This window comes from Buteo buteo, chromosome 2, assembly GCF_964188355.1.
Source record: "Buteo buteo chromosome 2, bButBut1.hap1.1, whole genome shotgun sequence".
Classification (NCBI taxonomy): Eukaryota; Metazoa; Chordata; class Aves; order Accipitriformes; family Accipitridae; genus Buteo; species Buteo buteo.
In genome coordinates, this window is record NC_134172.1 from 19,891,122 (window position 1) to 19,915,859 (window position 24,738).

Genomic DNA, 24,738 nt, shown 5'->3' on the forward strand with positions numbered 1-24,738 from the left:
GTATATCTGCAAAGTCCACCCTTCTTATACAATTTTCAGCGCATTGCTGACGGAGTCTGCCACTGTCCATGGCTTTAGAGTATGACCATTTTCTCCTAATGCATAGAGAGTCCATCCATACTTTAACATATCAAACAATAAAGTGGTTTTGTGATGGGAACGTTATCCAATAACCTATATGTGGCCATTACACTTTAGTCTTGAACTGCAAGCCACAAGCTGTGAATTTGATCACATTTTTTGCTCAGTTCTACCATCATCTTTTCTCACTAATGTGGCATAAAAAGAAGGGGACAAAAGTTGTGTTCAGGCAGAAGACAACCACAGTACGCTCTTGAAAAGCTTTTAGAGGAAAAATGTTCTAAACAGCTATCTTGCTATTCTAAGGATTGTATTTTAGTGAGTAGCGGCATTTATTATATATGTATTCAGCACTATCAAATAACCTAGAATTTTGCAACATGTGTGTTTTAAATGCGAAGAATGTAAGTTAAATGGCATTTAATTTAATGCACTTTTGGGTAAACGGCTTCTTTTCCACTTTATCAACATTTAAACATCTGCTTTGCCTATAGTAACTTCCAGAACTGTCCACCATAAGCTACATAAATGGGCCATCCAAAAATATGATAGCAAATCACTGTTTAAACAACTCATGCTCACTCACAAAAATTTACTCATTCTTCCTGTAAACCTCAGATTTAAGGCATGATGACCCTTCGAAGATGAACTGCTGCAACCTGTTACAACTTCTAATATTTTTTTGTATATGAATACTAACTTTTTTTTTTTAAATCTCCATGACCTTGTTTCTTGTCACTGTTGTAAAAGAGCTTTATATGGAACTCTTCTGGTAAATGAATTACTGTGAGAATTTATTCAATGTGAGAATTTATTCAATGCTTTATACTGCAGAAGTAGCTACCTTGAAAATACTCGAGGTAAAACAGATACAAGAAAGTATTACATGAAGCAATTAAATCCCCCTCAACTCTGCCTTAAATAACAGGCTTGATGAGACTGGCTTCCACAATGCAAAACTAAAATGGGAAACTCTAAGAGATCGGAAATACCAGTTTTCATCTTTTGTAGACCCACATCTGCTGCAGTTAACATTCCAAAGGTAATGGACCCATTTTCTTCAATAAAACCAGGATACGGTCAATGAGAGGTCTGATGTGCTATAAGTACCTAACATATTCTGATAAAGTACGTATATATCCCACTTCAGCCCCAGACTGGAAAAATTGAAGGAGAATTAACAGTGGAAGAGAGATTCAGTTTAACTTCTGGCATTGTCACTATCCATTTTAATCTTTTCTCTGACTTATGTTTAAACTATGCATTGTCCTGAGGTTGTGACAGTGCTACTTCAAGGTGATTTCCACAAAGAGATGGCACAAGCGATGTTTTCTTTGTTCTCAGCACACTTCACTAGGGACTGAAGGAACAACAGTGCTGAGATGATGAGTTTGATGCTTGCAGGGTCCTCAGCCCACTCCTGAATGAGTCAGGATGGGGAGTCTCTCTTGTCACAGTGAACAAATGCAAAAGACCTCCCTCAGTATCCCCAAGGCTAACAGATTCGCAATCTGCCCTTTTGCTGCTACCCTACACCTGCCACTGTCTGCATGCAGGCTGACTGAACACACCACCATTCGCTTTCTGTGGCCTGGTTTTTAGGCTTTTTGCACAGTCATCAGCAAGTGGATAATATGCGTGACAGAGCAGCACACACCTCATTTTACCAGGCCTGGAAGACCTCGTTTTACCATTCTTGGGAGAGGATGAATTCACCCCCATCTCTCCAATCCCAAAATATTCTTACTCACAGAAGCAAGACCAGCTGTGCTGCTTATGGGTATAAACTGCAAGTCCTACACAACAAGGTAGGGTATACCTTTCTGCCATTATATGTGTCACTTTTCAGGTATTCATTAACAACCTTGTAACAATTCAGCCCCTGCTGAAGCAGCAAAAGAGCACCTTAGCCTGGATATCCTTAGCATTCCTTGTTTAGTGCAATCTCAACAGTGTTTGCTTTCAAAGTTTATGAAATTATTACAAAGCTAAAATAAGGCTTAGAGCATTTTGTGTCTGTAGAACCCAAACCCAATTCTTAATATTGCAGTGGTTAGAAAGAACACCCATTTGCTTGGTATTGGTATTTACAATGATTTTTTTTTAAAGTCACACTTTCTCAAGGTTAAAAACCCCACAATCCATAAGGGCAGCTTTCAGAATGATTTTTTTCAGTGCCATGTGACTAATACACACCATGCTGAATTTTAAGGTCATGTATTTATTTGGAAGTGTAATTATGCAAATGCTATTTTCATCACTGTGAATATATTCTGGGACCAGGACTAAAACTCCTGGTGCAAAGCTCCCCTTAAGGAGCTGCAGAACTATCTGTATAATTGCTCTTTATATGTTCACAAATACACAGCCTTGTGCATATCTGTGTAGCTGAGTGAACAGATGAGATACCCAGAGGGGAGAGAGAAAGTCGCACAGACTGTACAGTTGTTGGTGGTCTCCCTTATTTTCAACCCTCTAAAATGAACCTTGTAAAATTTTCAATTTGAAAGCTATCTCTTGGATTAGAATTGGCAAATGTAGTTCAAGTTATTTCCTAGTTGTAATAATGGAAGCTTGAAATGAAATTTCAAGTACCTGCATCTTTTTCTTGGAAATAAATAGATACAAATCAGGTTTCACTGACCCTAGATTGTAATATGCCCTAACTCATACCCTTGTGTCAACATAACTACCACACTATAAGCCCGTAATTTCTGTGGATGGCTGATTGTCTTTTGTTCTCCATTTTCTCCCCACCAATGGACCTCACAACACATTCTTTTTTCTGGCCAAGTGTCATCAGAGGCGACTAATTAATTGTTGAGCAAGTTGCTCAGGTGGAAGGGAAGTCTGGGGACTATACGAAGCTCCATATCTCCCCAGTGGTTAAGGCAGTCAGCAGTTACCTTTGGCCTCTGTGAGCTCAGCATTTTCCAGCTATTCATCTTCATTTCCCTAAAGAGCTCTATAAAAGTTAACAGCACAAACAATACGCTAGAGATTGGCGCAACTCATACAAATACACAGCAACCGACTGGCAGTGTATCGATTTTTCTCTCCTAGGGCAGGGTCTATGGCAGGAGAAGCCTTCACAGACCTTTGCGTAAATCTGGTCCTTAAAAAGACAGGAGAGATCATTGTCATCATTGTCAGCACACAAAAGTTAACAACAGTCAGGTCACCAACTATCTGTGATGCTGGAGAAATCATTGGGAACAACATTCGTGTTTCAATTTCTTCCCTGGGACAGACTTGCTCTTCTCAGCAGTTTCCCCTCGAGGAATATTATTATAAACAACTGTCCTATTTTTATGCAAATTCATGTTTTACAGGAGATAAGACAGTAATGATAAATTCTTCCCATTTCCTAACACTAGATGAGAAAAACTCCACTCCATAAAGAACCAAAATTGTAATATCAGAGTGTCATTCCTAACAGGGGTGAAATATATTCCCTTATTAGCGGGAACAGAACATCATTTGTTCTTGTAACATGATCTGGTTGTCTGGAAAGAAAAATCCTACTTAATCATTTTATTTTATTATATTTTTTCCAATGACTGAAATTTACACAAATGAAAATAACTAGGGATTCATCATGGGTTGACAATACTTTCAGATTAATAACGGGTGGTGTCGCATCTCCTCTAAATTACTAACTACCTTGACAGACGGCTAATAAACACTGCAGCCCAGTGCAGCAGCCTCCTGCACATTACATTGTCCCCTGGGTGTTACAAGATGTGCAGATTAGGAACGTTTCTCATTTGCATGAATTAAGCCCCGGCCCTGCCTTACCTTGTCTCCTTGTCCTTGGGCATCGCAGGTGACCCATAGCCAAAAGCCTGCTTGTCGACTGGAGAAGGCACTGCCTCAGCCATGCCTGGGAGGCCAAGGGCGCTCCGTGCTTTCACGTCCACGAACACAGGCGGTCCCGGCTCCTTTTTGAAGGACTGGCGGCTGGGGGAAGACCTGTCGGGCTGGATGGTGTGCGGGGGAATGTGAGCACTATGGTGAGGATGAATATCGATCATTCTCATGTCAGCCACCCTGTGGGGTGAGGCAGGAGGCGTTTTAGAGCCAAGAGTGGGCAAATGGCTCTCCGGGTACTTCCGTGACTTTTGTCTGTACAAGGACTGCTCCAGCATTTCAGGCTGCATAGAGGGGTTGCAGTAAGTGCTTGATGATCTCATGGCACTGCGATGGTAGGCTACAATGTGATCGGGGACATCGAGGGGGTGTCCAGAGTGGGGTGCAGCCACACTCATCCTCCCCTCGTGAAACAAGTAGGGGTCACCGTACAGACCTTCATTTCGGATCAGGGCAAGGTTTTTGTTACTCATGTCCTCATCTGGCTTCACGTCCCGTCTCTCCAAAATGGCACTTGGGCTGGGTGATATCGAGCGTGAGGCTGGCACGTTGGAGAGCCGGTCCCTGGGGATGGTGGCGTTGCCTGGCACACCCATGGGCCGGCCCCCGCCGTAGGGAATCCTGGACGGAGAGGGAGGCATGGAGTGGGGCACGGGGGTGGAGGGTGGAGAGCTAGGCATCGCATGAGGAGGGTGCGTGGCAGATCCAGGGCGGGAAGCACTTGGGCCATCTCGGCCCGCATAAGCAACTTCCCTCTGCATCTGGAAAGAAAAGGAAAAACATGTAAGATATAAAATTACTGAATGAGCAAAACCTGATGTGGGTTGTGACAACCTTGGCATCTACAGAAAAAAAAGGGAAAAAACCCAAACCCTCAAGACCAAATAATTTGTCATCTGCATAAATAAAACACTTTGGGATCTCAGTGCCTAAAGAAAATAACAACTATAAACAGCAATAAAATGGGCTGCATGTTAAAGGAACATGAGAGTTCTAAAAATGCTTTTGCTTACACAAATACCACCTTACCTAACCTGATATTCACAGCTACTGAAGCTGAAATTAGGGATTTCAGCGCCAGGTGTTCTAAGTACATCTAGCCAGTGACAGACTTAAACAGTTTATTGATCAGACACACAGACTACAGTTCACTGATTCCAAACCAGGAACAAAATGCTGGTGCTCTGGCATCACAAACAGACCTAAAGTCCTTAGACAAGAAAAATAAATACTACAATTAATTGGCCATTTGCTTCAGTGCAGAATTTAGCCTTTGCTAATTACTTGATGTGCTTTTTATTACACAAAGGATACACAAAGCATAGGAGAACAACACACACAAGAATTTATTGACTGTAACACAGTCAAGTTGCATGAAAAGATTTTGACCCTACAAAACATGTGCCACAGGTTTCCTTCATTGCAAAGCAGTGCTTCAGACAGTTTGTGGAGCACGCACTCAGAAAGTCACCAAACATTTTATCATAGTTTTTTAAGCAGCAACAATAACTGCCAGCAGTAAGGAATGAGCAAGCAAGGAAAAGAGAGGGAAAATTTCCATACCAACATATTAGTGCTTTGTTAACAGAGGCCTTGGCAAAATCTGCAATGGATACATGTGCTTCTGAGACTGTAGCATCTCATTCTGCCCAGCAATGACCTCTCTAGATGGCTGAACATTGTCAATGACAGAGACAGGATAAATTCTCCCTCTAGCAAGCATCATGTGCCTGCTCTGGTGCCGTTAGGGTAAGGTGGATAAACAGGGAGATGAAAGAGTCAGCTGGGTTCCACCAACTACATAAGGAAAAAAATTACAGCTTCTAAAATTTGTATTGGCAATTTCAGCTTCCCTCTCCATCACTTCCAAGAGGTTGTAGCAAACTGAGCATCACCAAGCCTGACTACATGCTCCTAAAGTTACAGAGCACACACTAATGTGCAGTGGAAGTTGCAGATCAGAAATCTTCACTGTCTTTCTCCCCTCTCGCTCCTTGCTTTGACAATGTGACTGGATTCATTGCAGTTACAGTGATCCATGGCTGATGAGGCAAGAAATTATATTCTATTCCTGCCCCACCACAGGTTTTTCCACTGGTAAGGAAATTGAAATGGCGGTATATAAACAATAGCTGTTCTCATCACGGCAGGCTCCGCACTTGGGAATTACAAATGACATTCCCCAGGGCCAGAGATCAAAAGTCTGGAGTATCAGGTACCAGAAAGAAGAAAGGAGATAACCTAATTGTGGCAGCAGCAATAATAAATAAGTGTGTAACAGCAAGAAGGAGTGTGCTAGGATGGGTCATAAATTAGCCAGACAACAGTCATCAAGCCAAAGGGTAACATGGGATAATTTTTTTCATTTGCACAGAGAATTACTGTAGTTTGGAATTTAAAATAAAATATAACTAAACAGTATTAATAAAATTATCAGTGGGCATTCAACATAGTTTTCTATTGGCTTGAAGAAACACTGCAACAGACTGAGCTGTATTGTGCATTCAGACTCTGGACGTGGGCCAGCAGAACAAAAAGACTCCTACTGACTTTGGGATCAGGCCTCCATGGATAGCTGCAGATGTTTTGCACTGAGAGAAGAGCCTGGAGAAAGAAAATCCTTCTTGGTTTCTACTGTACAAGCGATACCATGCCCTGTTCAGTTGCTTCAGCTAGAGCTACAATAGATGCAATAGTATCTGCCACAGAAACCATAGACAGTGGGATAGGCTGGGTTGCAGTGAGAGGAAATTCCAATGTTACCTTGCAGAGAGGGGAAAATTTCCATGGGAAGCTTTGAAAGCAACAGGCTTAATTTCCCCTAACTTCTGGACTTCATATTCCTGTGTATGCTCATTCATTTCTCGTAAGTCAAAGAAATCTGTCAAAGAAAAATTCCTATTTTCCACCTTAAGATATTGCCATACTTTAAGATGGAACTGAGTTCAGATACGGGGCTGAGCTATTGCTCAAAACCCTGTGTCTGAGTACTGACATATATAGCTATTTACTTTTGCTTTAAAATAGCACTTGGGAGTACACAGCCTGAATCAAGACCCCATTGGGCTGGGCAGGGCACAAACGCCTGGGCAGACAGCCCCTTCCTGAACAGTTCACTTTCTATTTTAAGCCATGACTCAGCCCCTGGCTGGAGCGCACAGAAGGGGAGAGCAGTCGGAGCCACAGAGTCCAGGGTGCCCAGGGCAGGTGCACCGGGGCGTATGGGCCGGGCAGGGACATGAGCTGGTGACCGGGAGCCAGGCAGCCTTACTGGCTGGATTACAGTGTCTTCTGCGACGTGGCCGATATTGCCTCTCTTTCCACTTTTCTCTCTTCTCCAAAATCTCCAGATTCTTTGCTAATGGCAACTTTAAAAATGTGAATGATGGTCTGTTCTTGATTCTCATCTATACATCTTTTGTGTGATATTCAAGGCACACTACTCTCTCTCATATATACCCCACTTTCTGTGCTGTTTTTCTTCTTCTGTCCTCCACCACAAAACCCCCATGTTGCTCTATGAAAACATGTACTCAAATGTGCAGGCTGTCTTGAGCCACTTTCTTGGACTTCAACTGCATGGCTCAGAGACAGAGAAAGAGGATATTGGGCTTATCTGAGCCTCTAAGTACTAGATGCTATCACAGCCAATTGCTTTGAGGGCAAAAGGAAGAAGATTTTTTAGTGCAAGCATAGGATCATGTGCTTTTTGACTGCAGCCATGTAATACGGTTGCCTGAGGGTGTGGTTTCTTTAGCACATATCTCTTCCTTGTTCTTACTGCCTGTAGACTGTAATCCTTGAAATAAAAACTTGTTTTGTCAAACCTTAGGTTAAAATATGGCACACAGCTAGCAACAATTTCTGTATACAACATTTGAGGGGGAAAGGCATCACTAAGAATCTTTCACTTTCTGTAGCAAAAAAGATCACACCACGTTTAAAGATCTCCTATGGAGGTTGTTGGTCAGTCTAACAGCACTTAAGTCTGTAAGATACAGATTTGGAATTTTTTTTTTTAAACAGAGCAATAGAGACAGTCTTTGTATACTGAAGAGTGAACATAATATAAAACCAGTTATGTTCTTTATTTCAAAACTAGTTGGCATACTCAGTAACGCTGCATTTTGAATATGACTATATGCAGAAAGGTAGCAAACCAGCTATCCATCCAGCAAAATGGATGACCTTATAAAGAGTCTTGCTCCTGGTAGCTCACATCAAGGGTGGGCAGACCCAGAGTCTCTGCACACAGCAGAATACAAAGCTTGTGGCAGCTCCTGGCCTCTCAAATAGCACAGCTCCCCTGAAAGGACAGAGTCATGGTATCATAAGCCTTATGGATAGCAAAGAGCAACCTGCTATTCAGTGGTTCAACAGCTGGTGATTTCTGCTGTACAATCCGGTCTGCCTTATTGTCCACCAGGACCAATACAACACCGTGCTGATCTTTATTCTAAATTTGTTAGGGCTGTCCTGCCTCATAGGTCGCTCTCATGGTCCGTCCCAACATGAGCATCTCATAACGAAGAAACTATCCTTATTTCTGTCTCTCCAGCTGCCTCATCATATGATTTGCACCTGTGGCACACACCAGACAGGGCACGGGAGCCATGCCTGTACACACACCAGGGCAGTGCCAGCTAGTAGTAAGAACTGGCTAAGAAGCCTACCACTAACTGGTAAGAAGCCTACCACTAATTCATCAGCACCAACCCTTCACCTCACCATGCAGCTGGATATCGGAGGTGCAGCCTGACTCACTGCCATTATCTGCTAACATCTCATAGCAAAACACAGGCAAAGGGAAAAGCAGGCCAGAGTTTCTGACCTGGCAGCCCTTCCCATTGCTCTCCCAGGCCTCGTCTACACCAACAGAGAACACGGCAACTGGCTTTGCCCCAAGGATTTCAGCCTGCCAAAATACCTACATGGAGCATGTTCCCTAGATGGAGCTTATCCATACACCCTCTCAGAGACACCCTAGAGTTCTCAGCAGACTCCATTAATCACCTCTCAGGCATGTGAAGCTATTACTTTTGTTACTCTCCCATTGACATCCTGCGTTTCCCTGAGGAAACTGCACCTATGCTCCTCAAGCTGGCTCACCCAACAGTAAACAGAGGACACCTGCAAAGAATTTTATCAAGAGCTTGGAGACTCTTTGAAGAAAAAGGTACAGAAACACTAAGAACTGATACAATACTGATAAATTCATCTGTCTGTAAAGAGACCTTTTATGGAAATTGCTCACCAGAAGAAAATCCTCTAAAAAGTGAGGCAATCCTTCACTTTTCTATCAGGAAAGACTTAATTAAAGAACCTCAAATCCAACAACAATACAATCCATTAGTTTGTTCTTTCCTCACAAAAATAAATCGACAGCTTTACTGTACTAGTTGTGCAAAAACCTCAGTTTAATCAGTAGTTGCACTGTATGACTGATGTCATGACTGATACTTCATTCAGGTTGGGTTTGGACAGCTAAAAGCACAAATCTGCTTTTGCAAAAAACTTATCATATATGGTTTTAATATTTCTAAAATAATATAATTTCCAATAAGAAATAGTGCACTTGAAAATTACAGAATTGGTAAACAGTCTGAAAACAAAATTTTTTAAGTATCTCCACCATGACTATCTATCTGAAGCCAAATCCTTATACTATCAGACATCACTGAGATGTTGTCACATTTGTCTGTTATTGCCTTCTCATAGTATGCCTTTTAATTCCTATAAATTTCCCTGTTCTACTGGGTCATTACAGAAAAAAAAAAAACCCAGGCTGACTGCAGCTGCGGGTTCCTCCAGCTGCCCAGTGCCATACTTGAAAACTGCAAACACATTAGCATAATTTTTAGCTTTTTCTGGTCAGGAACTTTCCAATGAAAAATACTTTCAGTAGACAATGCTAATCCAAAAGAGCTGAAACATTTGGTAAAAACATCAGTAAAGACAAAAGTTGGGAGAAAAAACACCCAGTAGATTTTAGTCAAACACTGACATTATTTCTTATCAGACACCCCTGGAGTGCTTTAGAGCTTCGGCTTTCCAGATTCATAGACCTGGGGCAACTTGGTCAGAGTCTGCCCTGGGACAGGGACCCTAGCTCTTCCATGGTCTCTTCAGCAGAGTGGGTACTTGGTAGTTTGGGGGTGATCTTGTAGACCAAGTAGTAAGACATGCCAGGGGTTTCAATGTCCATCACTCCTCAGCAGTGCTTCCAGACTAGAAGTTTACTTGGCAATTTTGGCTAAGAACTGACCCCTGATGCCCAAGAGAGAGTTCAGACCATGAAACAGCTAACCTAGGCTAAGTTGGAGACCTGGCCTCAGCTGAGTCTGGCCCCACCGTACAAGGCTGTAGGAGCTGCCAGGGTTCACAATTGTTTTTCATTATGGGAACACATGCTGGTAAAATAAAACTGATTTCAAATGTTCAAACTTCCCATGAATGGGGAACTCCAAGACCCAGCTAGCTGTTCTTAACACGTCCCACATATTTCCATTGTTTTTTCCTGGATAATTTTCCAGACAAGGAGTTGCAGAACCCACTGAGAAATCTCAGCATTTATTATAATTAACTTCCCATTCTTAGCATGCATCTAGGTTTCAGTTCTTTAGCTCCTTTTGCACAGTTTTGGTATATGCCCAGCTGTAAAATCTCTGCATTATAGTGAAAGAAGAGTTGAGCTAAAAACTCAGTTGAGCTAAAAACTCAGAACATCTATGAAACTGTAATTTTCTGGTTCTAGTGATTGATTACACCAGAACAGAATATTGAATTGGACATATATGGATATGGCAAGAGAATCACTGGGTTTTTCTTCTTCCATTTATGTTCTTAATTCTATGGTTTTTCTTTCCCTCGCTCAACAACACTGCAATGAGACAATATAAGAGGTTCCTTAGGATGAGCCTGTGATAGGAAGTGGTGGTGAATACACCCAGTCCTCCAGTTTCTATGTTCATAGACTTTTTTTTACTTGGCTCAGCTGGCTAGAAGCTGACATGAACAAAACAGGAGAACCAGAAGATGATGTTCACTATCCTAGGAGGTGGAATTAAGACCACACAAACATGACCTTCCAGAAAGGAGGCATCCTGAGTGAATCTTAATCAGGTCACCATACTACTCAATATCACTGCGATGTCCAGTCTCCATATCTTTCTGCCAGTTATGCAGGTGTACACAAAGGTCATGGCATAAGCACTATTTCATCCTCAAGAGCAGAGTTTTTAGGATGCCATATTGTAACTGCCCATACATACACTGGCTTGAAGCTCAGCCACAGTATCACTTCCCTTTCCATGCCATAGAGCATCAAACACATTCTTAACATTTTTGTCCCTTATTTTATACCTATATCTTTAACACACACTTGTGCATGAACACAGTCCTTACAGCAATCCAAATGTTTTACCTCAAGGTATTTTACATGTCTCAGTATGTCCTTTTATATCCCTCACTACAAATAAACTTAATTCATACCATATCCTAAAGCTCCCATGGGGAGAACAAAGAATACCTAGTTCACTTTTTACTGAATGTAAAACAGATCCATAAAATTCTAAGCTAACCACAAAACAAATTTAATGGTAATATCAAAAATAATGTTTGATTGCTTCACCTTGCCTTTAAGTCAATGTGCATGCTGAAGATGGATCATGCAAACAAGCAGAGAGGAGAGTTTCAGACCAAATCCTACACAGTCTGCTCTTTCAGGCATAATTTCTTCAGCTATCCTGATGCTACTCTGGGTATTTGTTTCTACAATTAAACACAGTAGCACTCTTATTACACTCTTAGACAATATTGTTATCTACAGACAAATAAAACAAACTTTGGTAAGATTTTTGCTTTGAAATAATGAAAGTCACTTACTGTTATTTAAGGAAATCACTTGTATGGCTACAGCAGTGAGATGAACATTTGGTTCCACTTCTTCTAATAAAGCACTTTTTGTTTTCCGCCTTGAATCTAAATCCTCAGTCTACAGTATAATATTTTGTATGTCCGTGCCTTCTGGGAAAAGGTTTTGAAACAGTAAAAATGTTCCTTGTTCCCCCTGCTCACAACAGGGGCAGGCCATCTTGCTTTACCCGGTCATCTAAGTAATGCTGCTTCAATAGACTGAAGTACTTTTCCACATGACAAGCCTGCAATTTCTCCTCCCCTTCGAAATTAGTCACTAAATAACCTCCTTGGCATGTCACCCAGTCACAAACTGTGCAACACTATGTGATTCAATCGCTCAACCATTTTTTAATGTGTGCCTATAAGATGTATAGAAAGACACTAACATTATGGAAAGAAGCACAAGAGAGACTCACAAAAGGGAAAGCCATAAATAAAATAGTGAGTAACCTCCGTTTAGGTAAGACTGCATTTCAAAGGCAACAATATAAACACATACACATTAATTCCCCAATAGGTGAAGACCTCCAATTATTTAGCAAACCCAGTACATACAATTCTTGAAAAAAATACAGCAGTTATAAACCTTAGAAGCTTTTCACATACTCAGATTGGTAGTGGCATTTGGTAGAAGGAAGTGCAAGCCCCTCCCGTAGAGGAGGCTGTCTACTCATTAACCACGCACCTGAGCTGCTTGGCTAACCTGAACTTTGGGGCTCCCATAAATCAATCCCATTGTTATCTCTGCAGCACACCACACTAGCCATTATAATTAGTTTTGTTTTTTTTTAAAAAAGGGCACAATAGAGAAAGCAAATGTCAAAAAAACCCTTAGAACAGAAAGGATGCTTCCCTCCCTTCCATCCCCTCACCCCAAAAGACCACAGAATATAGAAAATGTCTACTTAAAAATACAGTATTTACAGTCTAAAAGAGATGGCACTTAAATATCATAGGGGAGAATCTCATGACGTGAGCACTTCCCAGTCCTGCAGTTATCTTCTGGTTTGGGGGAGGGTTAGGTTTTTTGTTGTGGGTTTGGGGGGGTTTTTGCTTGTTTTTGATTTTATGCAAGTAAAAAATTGCCTGTATCATCATGACTGGCATTCAAATGAATCAAAATACAATTTAAGCACATGACCGTGAGCTAATATCACTGTGAAGAACAAGTCATAATGGGACCTCACTGGAGTAACATTTTTGTTTCACAGTACTGCTCTCAGTCTTTCAGCTATTAGTGAGGGAGTCATCATTCATTTCCGCTACAAAAGGACAATCTGACACAAAGCATTTAAGTAACAGGACAAAGATCAGAGCACATCTGGTAGCGAAAACTAAAAATCAAGGTGTGTCACCCCTTACTACACCCAGCCCAACAGCAGAGAAGCCCTCCGGCTTTGTAGACTGATTTGTAATGTACATTGTAAATTTATACACCATTATTGGTCTTGACCAGAACTTCACAAAATTGATATGTAGTACAATATAAGCAGTCTTTTCAGAAATGTAACAAATACTCACTTTGTCTTCAATATTTAGTTTTCAGTTTCACTGTAAAATACTTTAAAATATTATTTTTATTAAATATTTGCACTAGAACTATAATAAAGTATTATTATGGCACAGAAACAATGTTAAACCTATTTATTTTTATTTCAAATTTAATCAGTCAAGGCTTGTTTCTTGCAGTATAGGAGTAAAGCAGCATTTACCATTGAAGCATCTGGTTTATATTTGGCAGGTTTAACTAACCAGTCAAGCATCCCCTTTTAATGAATGGATGTATATACTTGACCTAGTTAAAAAGCTGCTTAGGTCTGCTGACCAACCAGACTCAAAACCATCAAGAGTAAAAAGTACAAGCAAATTATCCTAGTATACTTTTATGCCACACATGCTTTCCAACAGTTGCAGGGTATATTCTTCAATCCATGTTTGTTCCTTACAGGCTAACAAACCTGCAGTGAGAAATCACATTATTATGCTAATATGCAGGATAAAAAAGACCACTATATTTCACTGCAGTTTCTCTGCAATGAATTGCAAGCTGGTAGGATGCACATTTTCAGTAATTGGACTCTAGTATGATAAAGTATATCCCAGAACATCAGACATACTATAACTAGTTCTCCATACATCTGGCACTATATGCAAGAGTCTTCAAGTACATCTGATGCATACGAAAAGTTGTTCATGAGAGGAATGAATCTTCTTTTAATTTTAAAATACATCAGGCACAACATCATAAATATCGCACAGATATATCATTACCAAGGCTGTAATTTAATTTGTAGGTTCTAACAATGCATACAAACCATTCAAGCATCACTTTCCATTTCAATTACTTTATCAGAGCCCTCAAGCCTTGTCTAACTTGCCATGTATTATCCCATGCTTAATTACTTGCCATATACTTGTTTATAACGTACTGTACAGAATGAGAGTTCCTTTTCAGTTTAACCCCCTGTGTAAACAAGGAGGATGCCCCTAAGAGACACAACACCCTATGCTTCACTGAGATCAAGCCTGGAAGTTTAGGTTAGCTTATTACTTTAAAATCAGTGTTAATGTCTATGTTTATGATAAGCCCAAGTTACCACTGAGCTAAATCGGCAGTCACCCTACTTTCTTCTATGTTATTAACAATGTTGGTCTGTTGGACCTTTCCATCCATTTGCCCATCACATTAATTTATTTTCTGTTTGCTTTCCTCATTTTTAAGCAGAAAAAATGTTAAAGACACAACATAAGTAAAACGCACAATTATAAAGCCAGAGAATATTTTGAAGTCTACTGTGGGGTATACACATGTGGCATAGATGTAACTTATTGCTTGACTGCTGATCAAAGTTCTTTCTGTTCCTGATAACAGCTCTTTTGGTTGCTATTCCCTTAATAATACTTTCATGGATGGAAATAATTAAGCAGTTAATGCCTTGTACTGCTGTAAACAACCATTTCCTTGACAGAAAACAGGGAAGCACTTACAGGATGGATTGCTTGTCACTAACTCAGGACTTGTTTTCATTCTCAGCCCTCTGGAGCAAAGCTGGTGATGGAGTCAATGGGGGTTTGCTTAAATGCAACAAGTTAGTTCAGTCCAGCAGAATCCAAATGGAAAGACAGTTTGCTGATGATGGCTTTTACAGCTGTATTACAAAAAGAAGCACTATTTTCTCCTGGGTTTGGGGGTTGGGTTTGTGTTTTTTAGGGGTGTTTTTTTTGCCAAGAGAGGTCTCATGCCACCTCACCAGTCCTATAGCCCACCCAGCTTCTAATTCTGATCCAAGAAACCAACAGTGTAGGAGGACAAAGACCTGTGTATGGAGTTGTCCGCAGGATCTCCTAAATCCGCAGCCTCTCATACACAAGACTCTTGAAGGCAGCTGGAGAACCACCATCAGCATCTTTCTTCCCTATACTTAGGCAAGCACTGTGACAGAAACCTCTCAGTGTGGTTTTCCACTTTCTGCAATGAAAGGAGAAAGACTGACCCCTAGCTTTGCCTCCAAACATTCAGGAGAGGAAGAAAAAAGTGGTCATATCCAATCCTGATCTCAGTGTCAGGTGCTTCCCCATGGCAAAAACAGGGGAGCAGAACACAGACGCCCAAGTTGCTGTCCTTCACAAAGGCACCGAGGTGACACACAGCCCGGCACTCAGCCAGGCTGTGCTGGTGCCACCCTGCACTCCACACTGCTCTCCATGACCCTGACTAACTCTTTCAAATTGGCTTCAACTTTCTCACGCCAGCTCTCCAGCCCACTGCCCATATTTATACCTACAAGGATGTGTATGGTGTTTCCCTGAAGACTGAAAATCCTACAGAAGCTCTTTGAATTTGGGAAGCCAAGCTAAACAAACAGGGAGGGAACAGAACAGTTCTGGCTGCCTGACACATACTGGATTTGACATTATGTACAGACTACACTATCATCTCCTAAACATACATATTGTTTGTTTCTCCCTCTGTTTACTGATTCTGAAGGCACGTAGTGAAAAGATATGCTTTGGAGTAGACACAAGTGCCATAAAGTTCTCTTATACTTATTCCAAACTCCCTAGTTCTTAAAAAAAATGCAAACAAACAAACAAACAGCCCTCTCACACCACAGAGCACGTAACTACTAGCTAGAATGAACCACTATAAAGGGGACAGGCAGCTCTACAGCTTTATTGCTGTCAAAGAAGCACGCTCTGTAGAACAGCTGGAGTTTGCAGTATGGAGCAACCTGTATACGAGGCCTTTGAACAAGCATACAAGTGAGCATCTGAGCTCCAAGAGAGCAATGCTTCATTGTAACATGTATATTAACATCATGTATACATACATACATACATACATACATATATGTTTTGCATACCAGCAGTACATTTTTGGCCTATCCTTTGGTGATGGCAGATCAACATAATGAGGAATTCTAGATTTTTAGGGATTTAAAAAATTAAAGGCAAGCAAGTACAAGTGGGAAATCCTGTGCTGGAGAGTTTCCAGGCTCTCAAAAATTTATTTTAAGTTTACTAGAGCAAATATAGCCAACTCTCACTGGAGTCGCATGAAGAAGGTTCTGCAAAACTGAACTATTACGTCAGGTCTGCAGTCTGTCTCTCTACCCTGTAATTTAAACCTCATGCTTCCCCCTCATTTCTGTACTGATTTAAACAAAGACATTTTCCTAGCTATAGGAAAGTATCACAGTATGTATCGCAGACATATAGGCATTAAGCACCTCTCAAAAGTTAAGACAGCACTATTAGTTGCTCTGTATTGAGGATTTGTCTCACCTAATGTTGCATTAAAAGACAGTCAGCCAGGCACCCTCCAGAGTCAGCTCATTCCCCCTAAAGCCCGGTGGGACAAGCTGCCCTTTGGTGTTCCCAACCTCTCGCCACTGACTGCAATGGGCAGCAATTTCTACCCTAAGCTTATAAGGATTAGAGTTTTTTCCTAATTCTCTATAGTGAGCCTGCCCATATGTCTTTTCATTTAGCTCACTCCCTGCTCTGTTTTTCTTTCTATTTTTTTCCTTTTTTTTTTTTCTTTATAAGTCAAGCCTGAGATACTATAACTAGAAGGGATAATGGCAGCTCCATTCCAGCTGCTGCTTACGAGTCCATGCAGTGAACTTTGCTGTGATCCACCTTGGTGGATCCAACCTGGCCTGTGGTTCCTGTTTGATGACTGAGCTGAGAATTAAGGTTCTCTAGCCTCAAGCTGGTAATAAACATTATTTCTTTACCAACAGACCAATATAGAAGCACCTCCACTTTTCATTCTCCTCTTCCTCTGTCCAACCATTAGCACATTTACTTATGCCTAAACTTTTTAAAGCCTGAATGTAGAGGACTGAGTTTGTAGCATGAAGTTTTTCCTGCTTAGTCCATATGTAATGCAGAAATTTTAATAAAAATTAGCAAGAGGCATATGATCCAAACATTTAACTAATATTTAACTAATATAACTCATGACTTGGACTCAATCTTAAAGGTCTTTTCCAACCTAAATGATTCTATGATTCTGTGACACTGGGAAGAGATAGAGTAGGTAAAGAAGAATTCTATGGCAAGGTAATAGGGAATTTGGAGCGTTAAACTACAGAAGAAAGAGGAAAAAAGACAAAACAAAAAGGGAATGAAACAGGGTAAAGGACAGTAATAGGAGTTTGTGAAAGAGGCCAGAGATGAAAGAGGGTAATTTTGGAGATGGAGTGCTGAGAACTAAATAGGGAAACAAGAAAGGGATAATAAATAACAAAGAAACAAAAATAGGAAACTTAAGCTAGGAGGTGAGGAACTGATGAGAAAACGAGAAGTTAAAGAGCCTGTAGCATATGAAGGGAAATTCAACAAAAAATTCAATGGAAGAATGAGAAAACAGAACGAGAGTGGAAAAACATGAACTAATGCAAATTTTCTTCAAGGCTAGAAGATTTTGCATTAGTTCTTATTGCAACGCTGTAGCCTAGCATAGCAGGCATGGGAGGGAGAGAGGAAGAAAGGAAGGAGAAGAGGGAAGAGAAAGAAGAAAATACATCCAACATAAACTTCTTTAGTTTGGGTTAATATTCTGAGGTTTTGTGGGGGTTTTGGCAGGGGTGGTCAGAACATGAGGGTGTTTTTTAGGAAAGAAGTGAGCAGAGCACTTCAAGTAAATGGCAGCTGGGGTGACCTGTGAATGCTTGAGGACATGGGCTAAGAAGCTATGACAACTACTTGCCTTTGCAATCCACTCTCATATTCAAAGCAAAGATATTTGAGATGCACTTTAATGCTACAAATGGCTTTTGAAACCTAGCATTTAGTTTAGCCATTCCCAGTGAAGATGTAGTTAAGGTTCACAACAGCTTCATCTCCTTCAGACGTTGCAGAAAATAACATCTCTCTACAAGTCAGGCCTTAGTGCAACATCTCCGAGACTTGACATGCAGTGGGACTGAGGGCTGAGAGATAATGCTGAGGTGGCTGTTGCCTTTTGTACAGGTCTGGTCATTAGTGGGGGACAAGAGAAATTCTGGCTTGATGAAATCACTACCAAGCTCTGACAAGTGGTGAGACATGTCATATGTGCATGCAGCCCTTACTTGTCAGAAAACTTTTTCCCATATCAATTCCATCATGTTATCAACCCCCTGACCACACAGACTTATGACCCCAAGCACACTTGCACATCAAGAGCTCTTTGGCCATCATAATGTCCAATGGCCCTTCCCATTCCTAGACTAAGACCACCTTTTTTCAGGTGTAAATCAAGAATCCAACAGAAAGATAAGGGGAAAGCAATATTACACTTCTTGCCATAAAATGTTGAGCTTACAACATGCATCAGCTTAAATCTAGGTAGAGGAGCAGGCTTTATATTTGGACTAGCCTGGTTGCACCTGTACTGAACCTGTTGACATTCCCTAGTTGACAGTGTCACAGATTAGCTGTCAATGAAACAACTTTGGTGACACAGTGGGTGAACTCTGCTTGGAAGGGATGGGAGCACAAGGCCATGTAAAGCCTGACCCAGAGCAGTCCCGTGTGGGCTTCCAGTCTAGCCACACTTTAGGCAATCTGAGCAAAATGATGCATGAGATGTAGCACATTTTGCATTGGCCTGACTGAAATCACAGTGCCTCTGTGTGGAGGTTTATTCCCCCAGCAACATTTCATTGTTTGAGCTATCTCCCTGCTACCAGTCTGCATTACTTAATTCCTGATAGGCAAGACAATCATCCAGAGCAGTGAACAGGCACTCATTTCTGCATATTTACAAGTGTATTTCATTTCCTACAAACAAATGGAATGTGAGAGTTTAAAAAAAAAATGTTAAAATTATCCAATTAAGCAGAGAGACGTTAATAAATCTCTCATGCTTGATTCTCCTATGCTGCCTTAGTGTACTTTCCAGACAGAATAGCATGGTGAGTACACTAAGAAACCTCTTGGCATTTCAGCCAAGATTTTTCAGGGTGTTATCACAAATGACAAAAATATAAACACACTGAAACATAACACATTTCAATCCTAAAAAGGTTGGATTTACATAATTACATCATTGGTTTGCCAATATCCACGTTTATCTCATCAGTATAGCATGGCCCACCCATCCCATAAGCTACTAGACTGTTTGGACTGAACATATAAAAGCTGTTACTGATTTTTTTTTTTAAAGTTAACATTATGACACCCCTCATAACTAGTGCTGCATTCAAACCAACTGTTTGTTTCTTTTGCTTTTCCGCAGCTGCTTTTTTAGGTAGAATTTTCTGAGAACAAACAGGAGTCATGTAATTCATGAAGATGCAGCAAGCATTTCCTCCCCTCTCCCCACTCTACTTGAAGAGATCGAGCACATCATGTACATAACATAGACAGCCTCCACCAACGCAGGGAGCCAAACCCTTCAGACCAGTCTCAATTTCAGCACTTCCTCAGGGCACCACTGAACTGATGGGGTCATCCCTTTTTTTTTTCCAAAAAAGGAATAGTTTCAAACATGTACAGTTCTGGTACAGATCAGCATTTTTATTTGGTTTAAATATGCTGTATATCAGATTTCTGCTCTTTAAAAAAAGAAATACTGTTAGTAACTGCACTCATAAATCAAAATAAATGCATGGCTTTCTGACTGGCTGTACTAACGACTCAGCTCTTATTTTCGTTCCATATTTGTATCTCTTCTCACTGCACTGAAGCCAAATAAAACTGAACAAGTTGGTATGATTAAATGAACATAAAGGAAACCCTTGGTCTCATCTGGCATTACCAAAGAACTGAGTCAAAATACAATTTCTATTACAGATATATGGAATAGTTTAGGACGTAAATAATATAAAAATGTTATAAAACACAGCTGATAGTTAAAATACCTGAGCAGCAAGTTTACACCTGTAGCCAGCTGTTCTTGCAATATAAGGATATAGAAAATCAGAAGAAATAAGTTGCTGTGCTGCATTTTGAAGTCAGCACTATCAGCAGGAGAAATGGTCACGGAAGCCTTATATACAACTGGATTTTGCAACCTAAGTGTCCAAGCTGCATGGCACCTCATAGCTATAAGGCCCAGCAGTATTTGCAGTTGTAAGTACATCTTTTGCAATATTAGAGGTGCTATCAGTGCCTCAATTAAGAGTCTTCTTAGCTCACAAATTTCTTCCTATACTGTTTGAGCCCTACATTTTATTTCCTTCTATCAAAAAAAAGATATGAATTGGTCAGCATGACTGAAGTAAACAACCTAGTTTATCCTAAGTTCAAGATATCTATAGTAGCCCTTTACCCAACACACCTTCTCGGTCTTTGCACTTAGTCACACGGAGTTCTAATATGCAATGATGTAAGGAAGGCATATATTCACACAAAAAATTATTTCAGCATCACGTCATTTCTCATGGAGTCCTGTTGCCTGCTGATATTTGCAACTGTCTTGCTTTTGCCAACTGAGGCTTTTTTTAACCCCAAATCTTAACATGTATCCAAGAAAAGATATTTTTACTGCTCATATTTTCAGAAGTCTGATTAGTTTTCCAGAGCCCTTATTAGAAAAAGTACAATCCAATATGGAGAAGAACCAAGGTCCTCAGATATGTAGCTGTGTTCTCTAGACGCCAGGTACTGGTTAACTCCTCTTTGTTAAAAGAAAGATAGGGACAGAATTAATTCTCTTTAGTATTCATTAGGCTTATCTAGAGGCAGGTAATATACTGAAGTGAAGACTCAGTGGAGAGCAGAGGATTTGGATCATGATCATGAAGTATCACATTTTGGATTTGTGAAAAACTTTTTGGGAAAGCTAAGGTCCTGAATGACAAGTGAATGGTAGGTTTGAAGAAGAAAAAACACTGCTTCTAACTTTACTTGGGTTCTAGGGACTATGGTACCAAAACATCCACCTCCACAAAGTAACTTTTAACCCCTGTTCAAGTAACAGCTCATTCGGAAACCAAACTGGAAGCCATAAAGCTTGGTTGGACTTTGGCTTACAGGACTCTGGCAATTCAGATAAGCTACCTGGTTTACAAAGAAGGTGAAGGAGGACCTCCCCTCCTAATAAGGAAAGTCACAGCTGTGAGCATTTTAATCATCTGTCAATGTGTTTAAGGAGCTCTGGCAACATCTGACTCTGCCAGCTACTTAGGAATTTCAACTAAACAGCCAAATTAGTGCAACTTGTTCTACTAAAAGCAAGGGCAGAGACTTAAAAAAAAAAAAAAAAAAGTAAAACATCTAAAGAATTAGAACAAGGAAAATTATGTAAAAAGAGGTGGAGTAAGAATAAAACCAGAAACTAGTAGACAATAAAACTGGACCCAAATCCAATACTTAGGTTTTTATTCAGGGCAAGCTCCCACTGAAGGCAGCAAAAGCTTTGCCTGAGAACCTCAGACTTATGTGAGAGATAAGACTTCTAATTTTAATGAAGGGCTGAAGGGACTTTCACACAAGATGGATCATATGCTGTCATTAAGTAACTTCATCAGCTGCAGGGCAAGCTCTAAGCAAACCTCAACATGAAAGGCAGGCTAGCTTGAATACAGGCCTGTTACTGGGAAATAAAGAACTCTCCCCCTAAAAATTCCACTAAAACAACTGTATTGTCGTTGCAAGTTGATCTGTTTCCACAGACAAAACTCTCTGGGAATTTCCAGGTAACTGGTTTGTGATATCTACCATATGACACTCCTCTTAGACTAACTGGAAGATTACTGCATGGGTGCGGCAAGCTCATGTTCCTTGAACAGTTTAATATCAAAACCATGACACTTTCTTTCAACGGCCAGCTTGATACAAACTTAAAATCCATCCTCATTATTTGAAAATTTTTAAAAAAGATATCTTTTAAAATATTGGTATAATAATAGGATCTACACAGTTCTATTCCTTACACACAATGTTTGTGAAATAGATATAATACACCAAAGCATATATAGCCATCGTATTAAAAAAGCCACAATGCAGTATCCATCCAACTGTAACACAGAAACTGTATACTTAAAGAGACCAACTTTTTGCCAGATAACATTTGAGATTTATGTATTGGTTTATGTGTAGTTACAATTAAAAAAAAAAAATTCCTTAAAATTCTATCCACTTTCCCACTAACTTAGGCTTTATAAAGTAGTAGGTATTGTATATCAAAGGACATATGAATGAAAGAGAACAGGTACATTTACAGTCTTTCATCACAGTCTGATTTGATGCAGCTACTTCTCCGTGTCTGCAGCTCTGTAGTTGCATAAATAATTGGCAACTACTGACAACCCATTCAAAGCAAAAGTAGTAAAATCCATATCAGTAAAAAAAAAAATCCAGAACATCAGAGACTTCTTTTATATATTTTGTTCAAATCTCAGCAAGATTTGTAATGGCAAGTTGGAAAATAACTCTTTATGTTTAATATGTAGGTTTGAAACTAGACATAAAATCTGAGAGTAGAGTTTGGTGATTTAGAGAGCAATTAAACATTTATTTTCTCATATGGCTTAAGGAAAAAGAAACAGTTTTCATTGTTCTGATTTAAATTCCCAGTTAATCTGAAAATATCTTTTAGTTGGGGAAAAAAAAAAGAAGAAAAGGAATTAGATATCTTTCATTATTTATAAGCATCATCTTACCTTACATCTCCTCGTGAGTTCCGTTTCTAGACGACTTTGGCAGGTATTTTAATTCAGAATTAGTTTCAGCAATACATGCCATTACATCTTCTCTTTAAAATAAACTGCTTTTGCTCTTTTCCTCAGACCAAGTATGTGGGCTAAAAGAGCTGCAGCGTCTCTGTTCAAGAGATTTCATGGACACTCAGAGGCTTTCTTTCTACTGTATGAAAGTTAAATCTGAGTAAGGAAGGCATTTTTCCTGTCCCGGAAATCAGTATAACCAAAACCAATGCTGAGCTAATGAGAAATGTTTCTTCCATGTGTTCTGTTTGGCAGACACTGCAAGTCATATCAAGGAAACACGTGATGTTTATAAATACAATATGGCTCATGTTGTCATAACCTCTCAATGACAAAAAGAGCATTAGAAAAAGCAGACAGCAAAACAGCAGGAAAGATGAGATTTGTATCATTTGGAAGGTCTCTATCAGATAATAGAGGTATTAAGAGTTTGCTTTTTCTTTTTTCTTTTTCTTCCCAAAAGAAAACAAAGTTTTATAGTAATAGGATCAGTAAGGCAAGCACATGGCAACTTATATAAATGCTGTCCTATAGGCATCCTAGCACTAAAATGCACTCACCCAATTTATTGCTTGAATTCTTTTCCAACAAATAATTTTGTTCTAAATACCTCTACATAGTTCAAGGAGCTGTTTTTCATTTTTGATTTTTTTTTTCCAGCTGTATTATGCAATGAACAAATGTAATTTTGGCAGCATTTGCAGCTTTTATGTTTATTGATGTTAAGATCACAAACAATTCAATGAAAAGAAGTTAAACATCTCAAAGAAGCTGGATGTATGTTTACAGGTACCTTAAGAACACAGAAGCATGATCCTGCTTTTATTATCTATATTTCCTGCAAACCAGCACTGAATTTCAGGCTCCTTGGATGCTTTAAATTCTTGCGGAGTTGTTTGAGGGGTTTTAGCACTTGTAGGGTTTTTTTTAAGTTCACAAATTGCATCTAACTCTAGAGAGTTAAAATGTTAGCAACCTGCTAGCCAGGCACTTACAGGGGAAAAATGAAAAGCTGCTGTTGTGCAATTTCATTAATAAAAGCTACTCAGCACAACAGTTTACCCAACTTATCAAATGTCTGTCTTGTTTTACTGTACAACTCATCTTAACTCATCCTCTCTCACCTTGGCAGCCCAAACCCCCATCGCTGCCAGGAACATCATCACCTTTGTGCCATTCTAACTCCCAGAAAATGTGGAGTTTCCAGGTACCCCCAGCTCCCCAGCTCAGCTCTGACTCAGCTTGCCCAAATTGTTCTTTTGGAGAAAGAGTCTCTAAAAAAAAATCCCAAACACCTCAAAGCGTACCTCGATACAACAGCAGCCACAAGAAGCATTCTTTGGATATTCTGGCCTCACCCACCCAGCAGAGGTCTGGGATAAAGCATTGACCTGCTACAGTCTTAAGCAAGTCAGGGAATTAAGCAAAAACATGGCGGGTCTAGGACATTTTAAAACAAAGTGTAACCCACAGACTTTAGGGCAGGTGGTTGGGAAGAGAAAGATTGCCAAGGAAAATAGCCACTGGTTTGTTACGAAGTAAAAATTCCCTCCTGATTCTCAAAATTGGAGGACAGATGAAGCCCAAAACAAACCACTGCATAAACCAACATTATTAGTATCCAACTGTGCCACCAGAAACACAGACAAGTTGCAATGACAGAAGGGGGAGATTATAATTTAGGATTCTTCCCCTTTTAACCACTCCA

The 24,738-nt window shown here is 40.1% G+C and overlaps 1 protein-coding gene across 17 annotated transcripts in view; it reads right to left on the minus strand.

Moving 5' to 3' along the window:
- KIAA1217 (KIAA1217 ortholog) overlaps positions 1-24,738 on the minus strand; it is a 245,569-nt gene that overhangs the window by 50,987 nt on the left and 169,844 nt on the right. For 16 of the 17 annotated variants that reach the window (XR_012653117.1, XR_012653116.1, XM_075047573.1 and 13 more), the window contains one exon: positions 3,880-4,712. Coding sequence is in view for 15 of the 17 variants with exons in the window: in XM_075047573.1 (XP_074903674.1) it covers positions 3,880-4,712 (833 nt within the window). In the remaining 2 variants the exon portion in view is untranslated. Of the gene's footprint in view, positions 1-3,879; positions 4,713-22,967; positions 23,262-24,738 lie in introns of those variants that run through there. The other variant, XM_075047623.1, reaches the window with a different exon arrangement.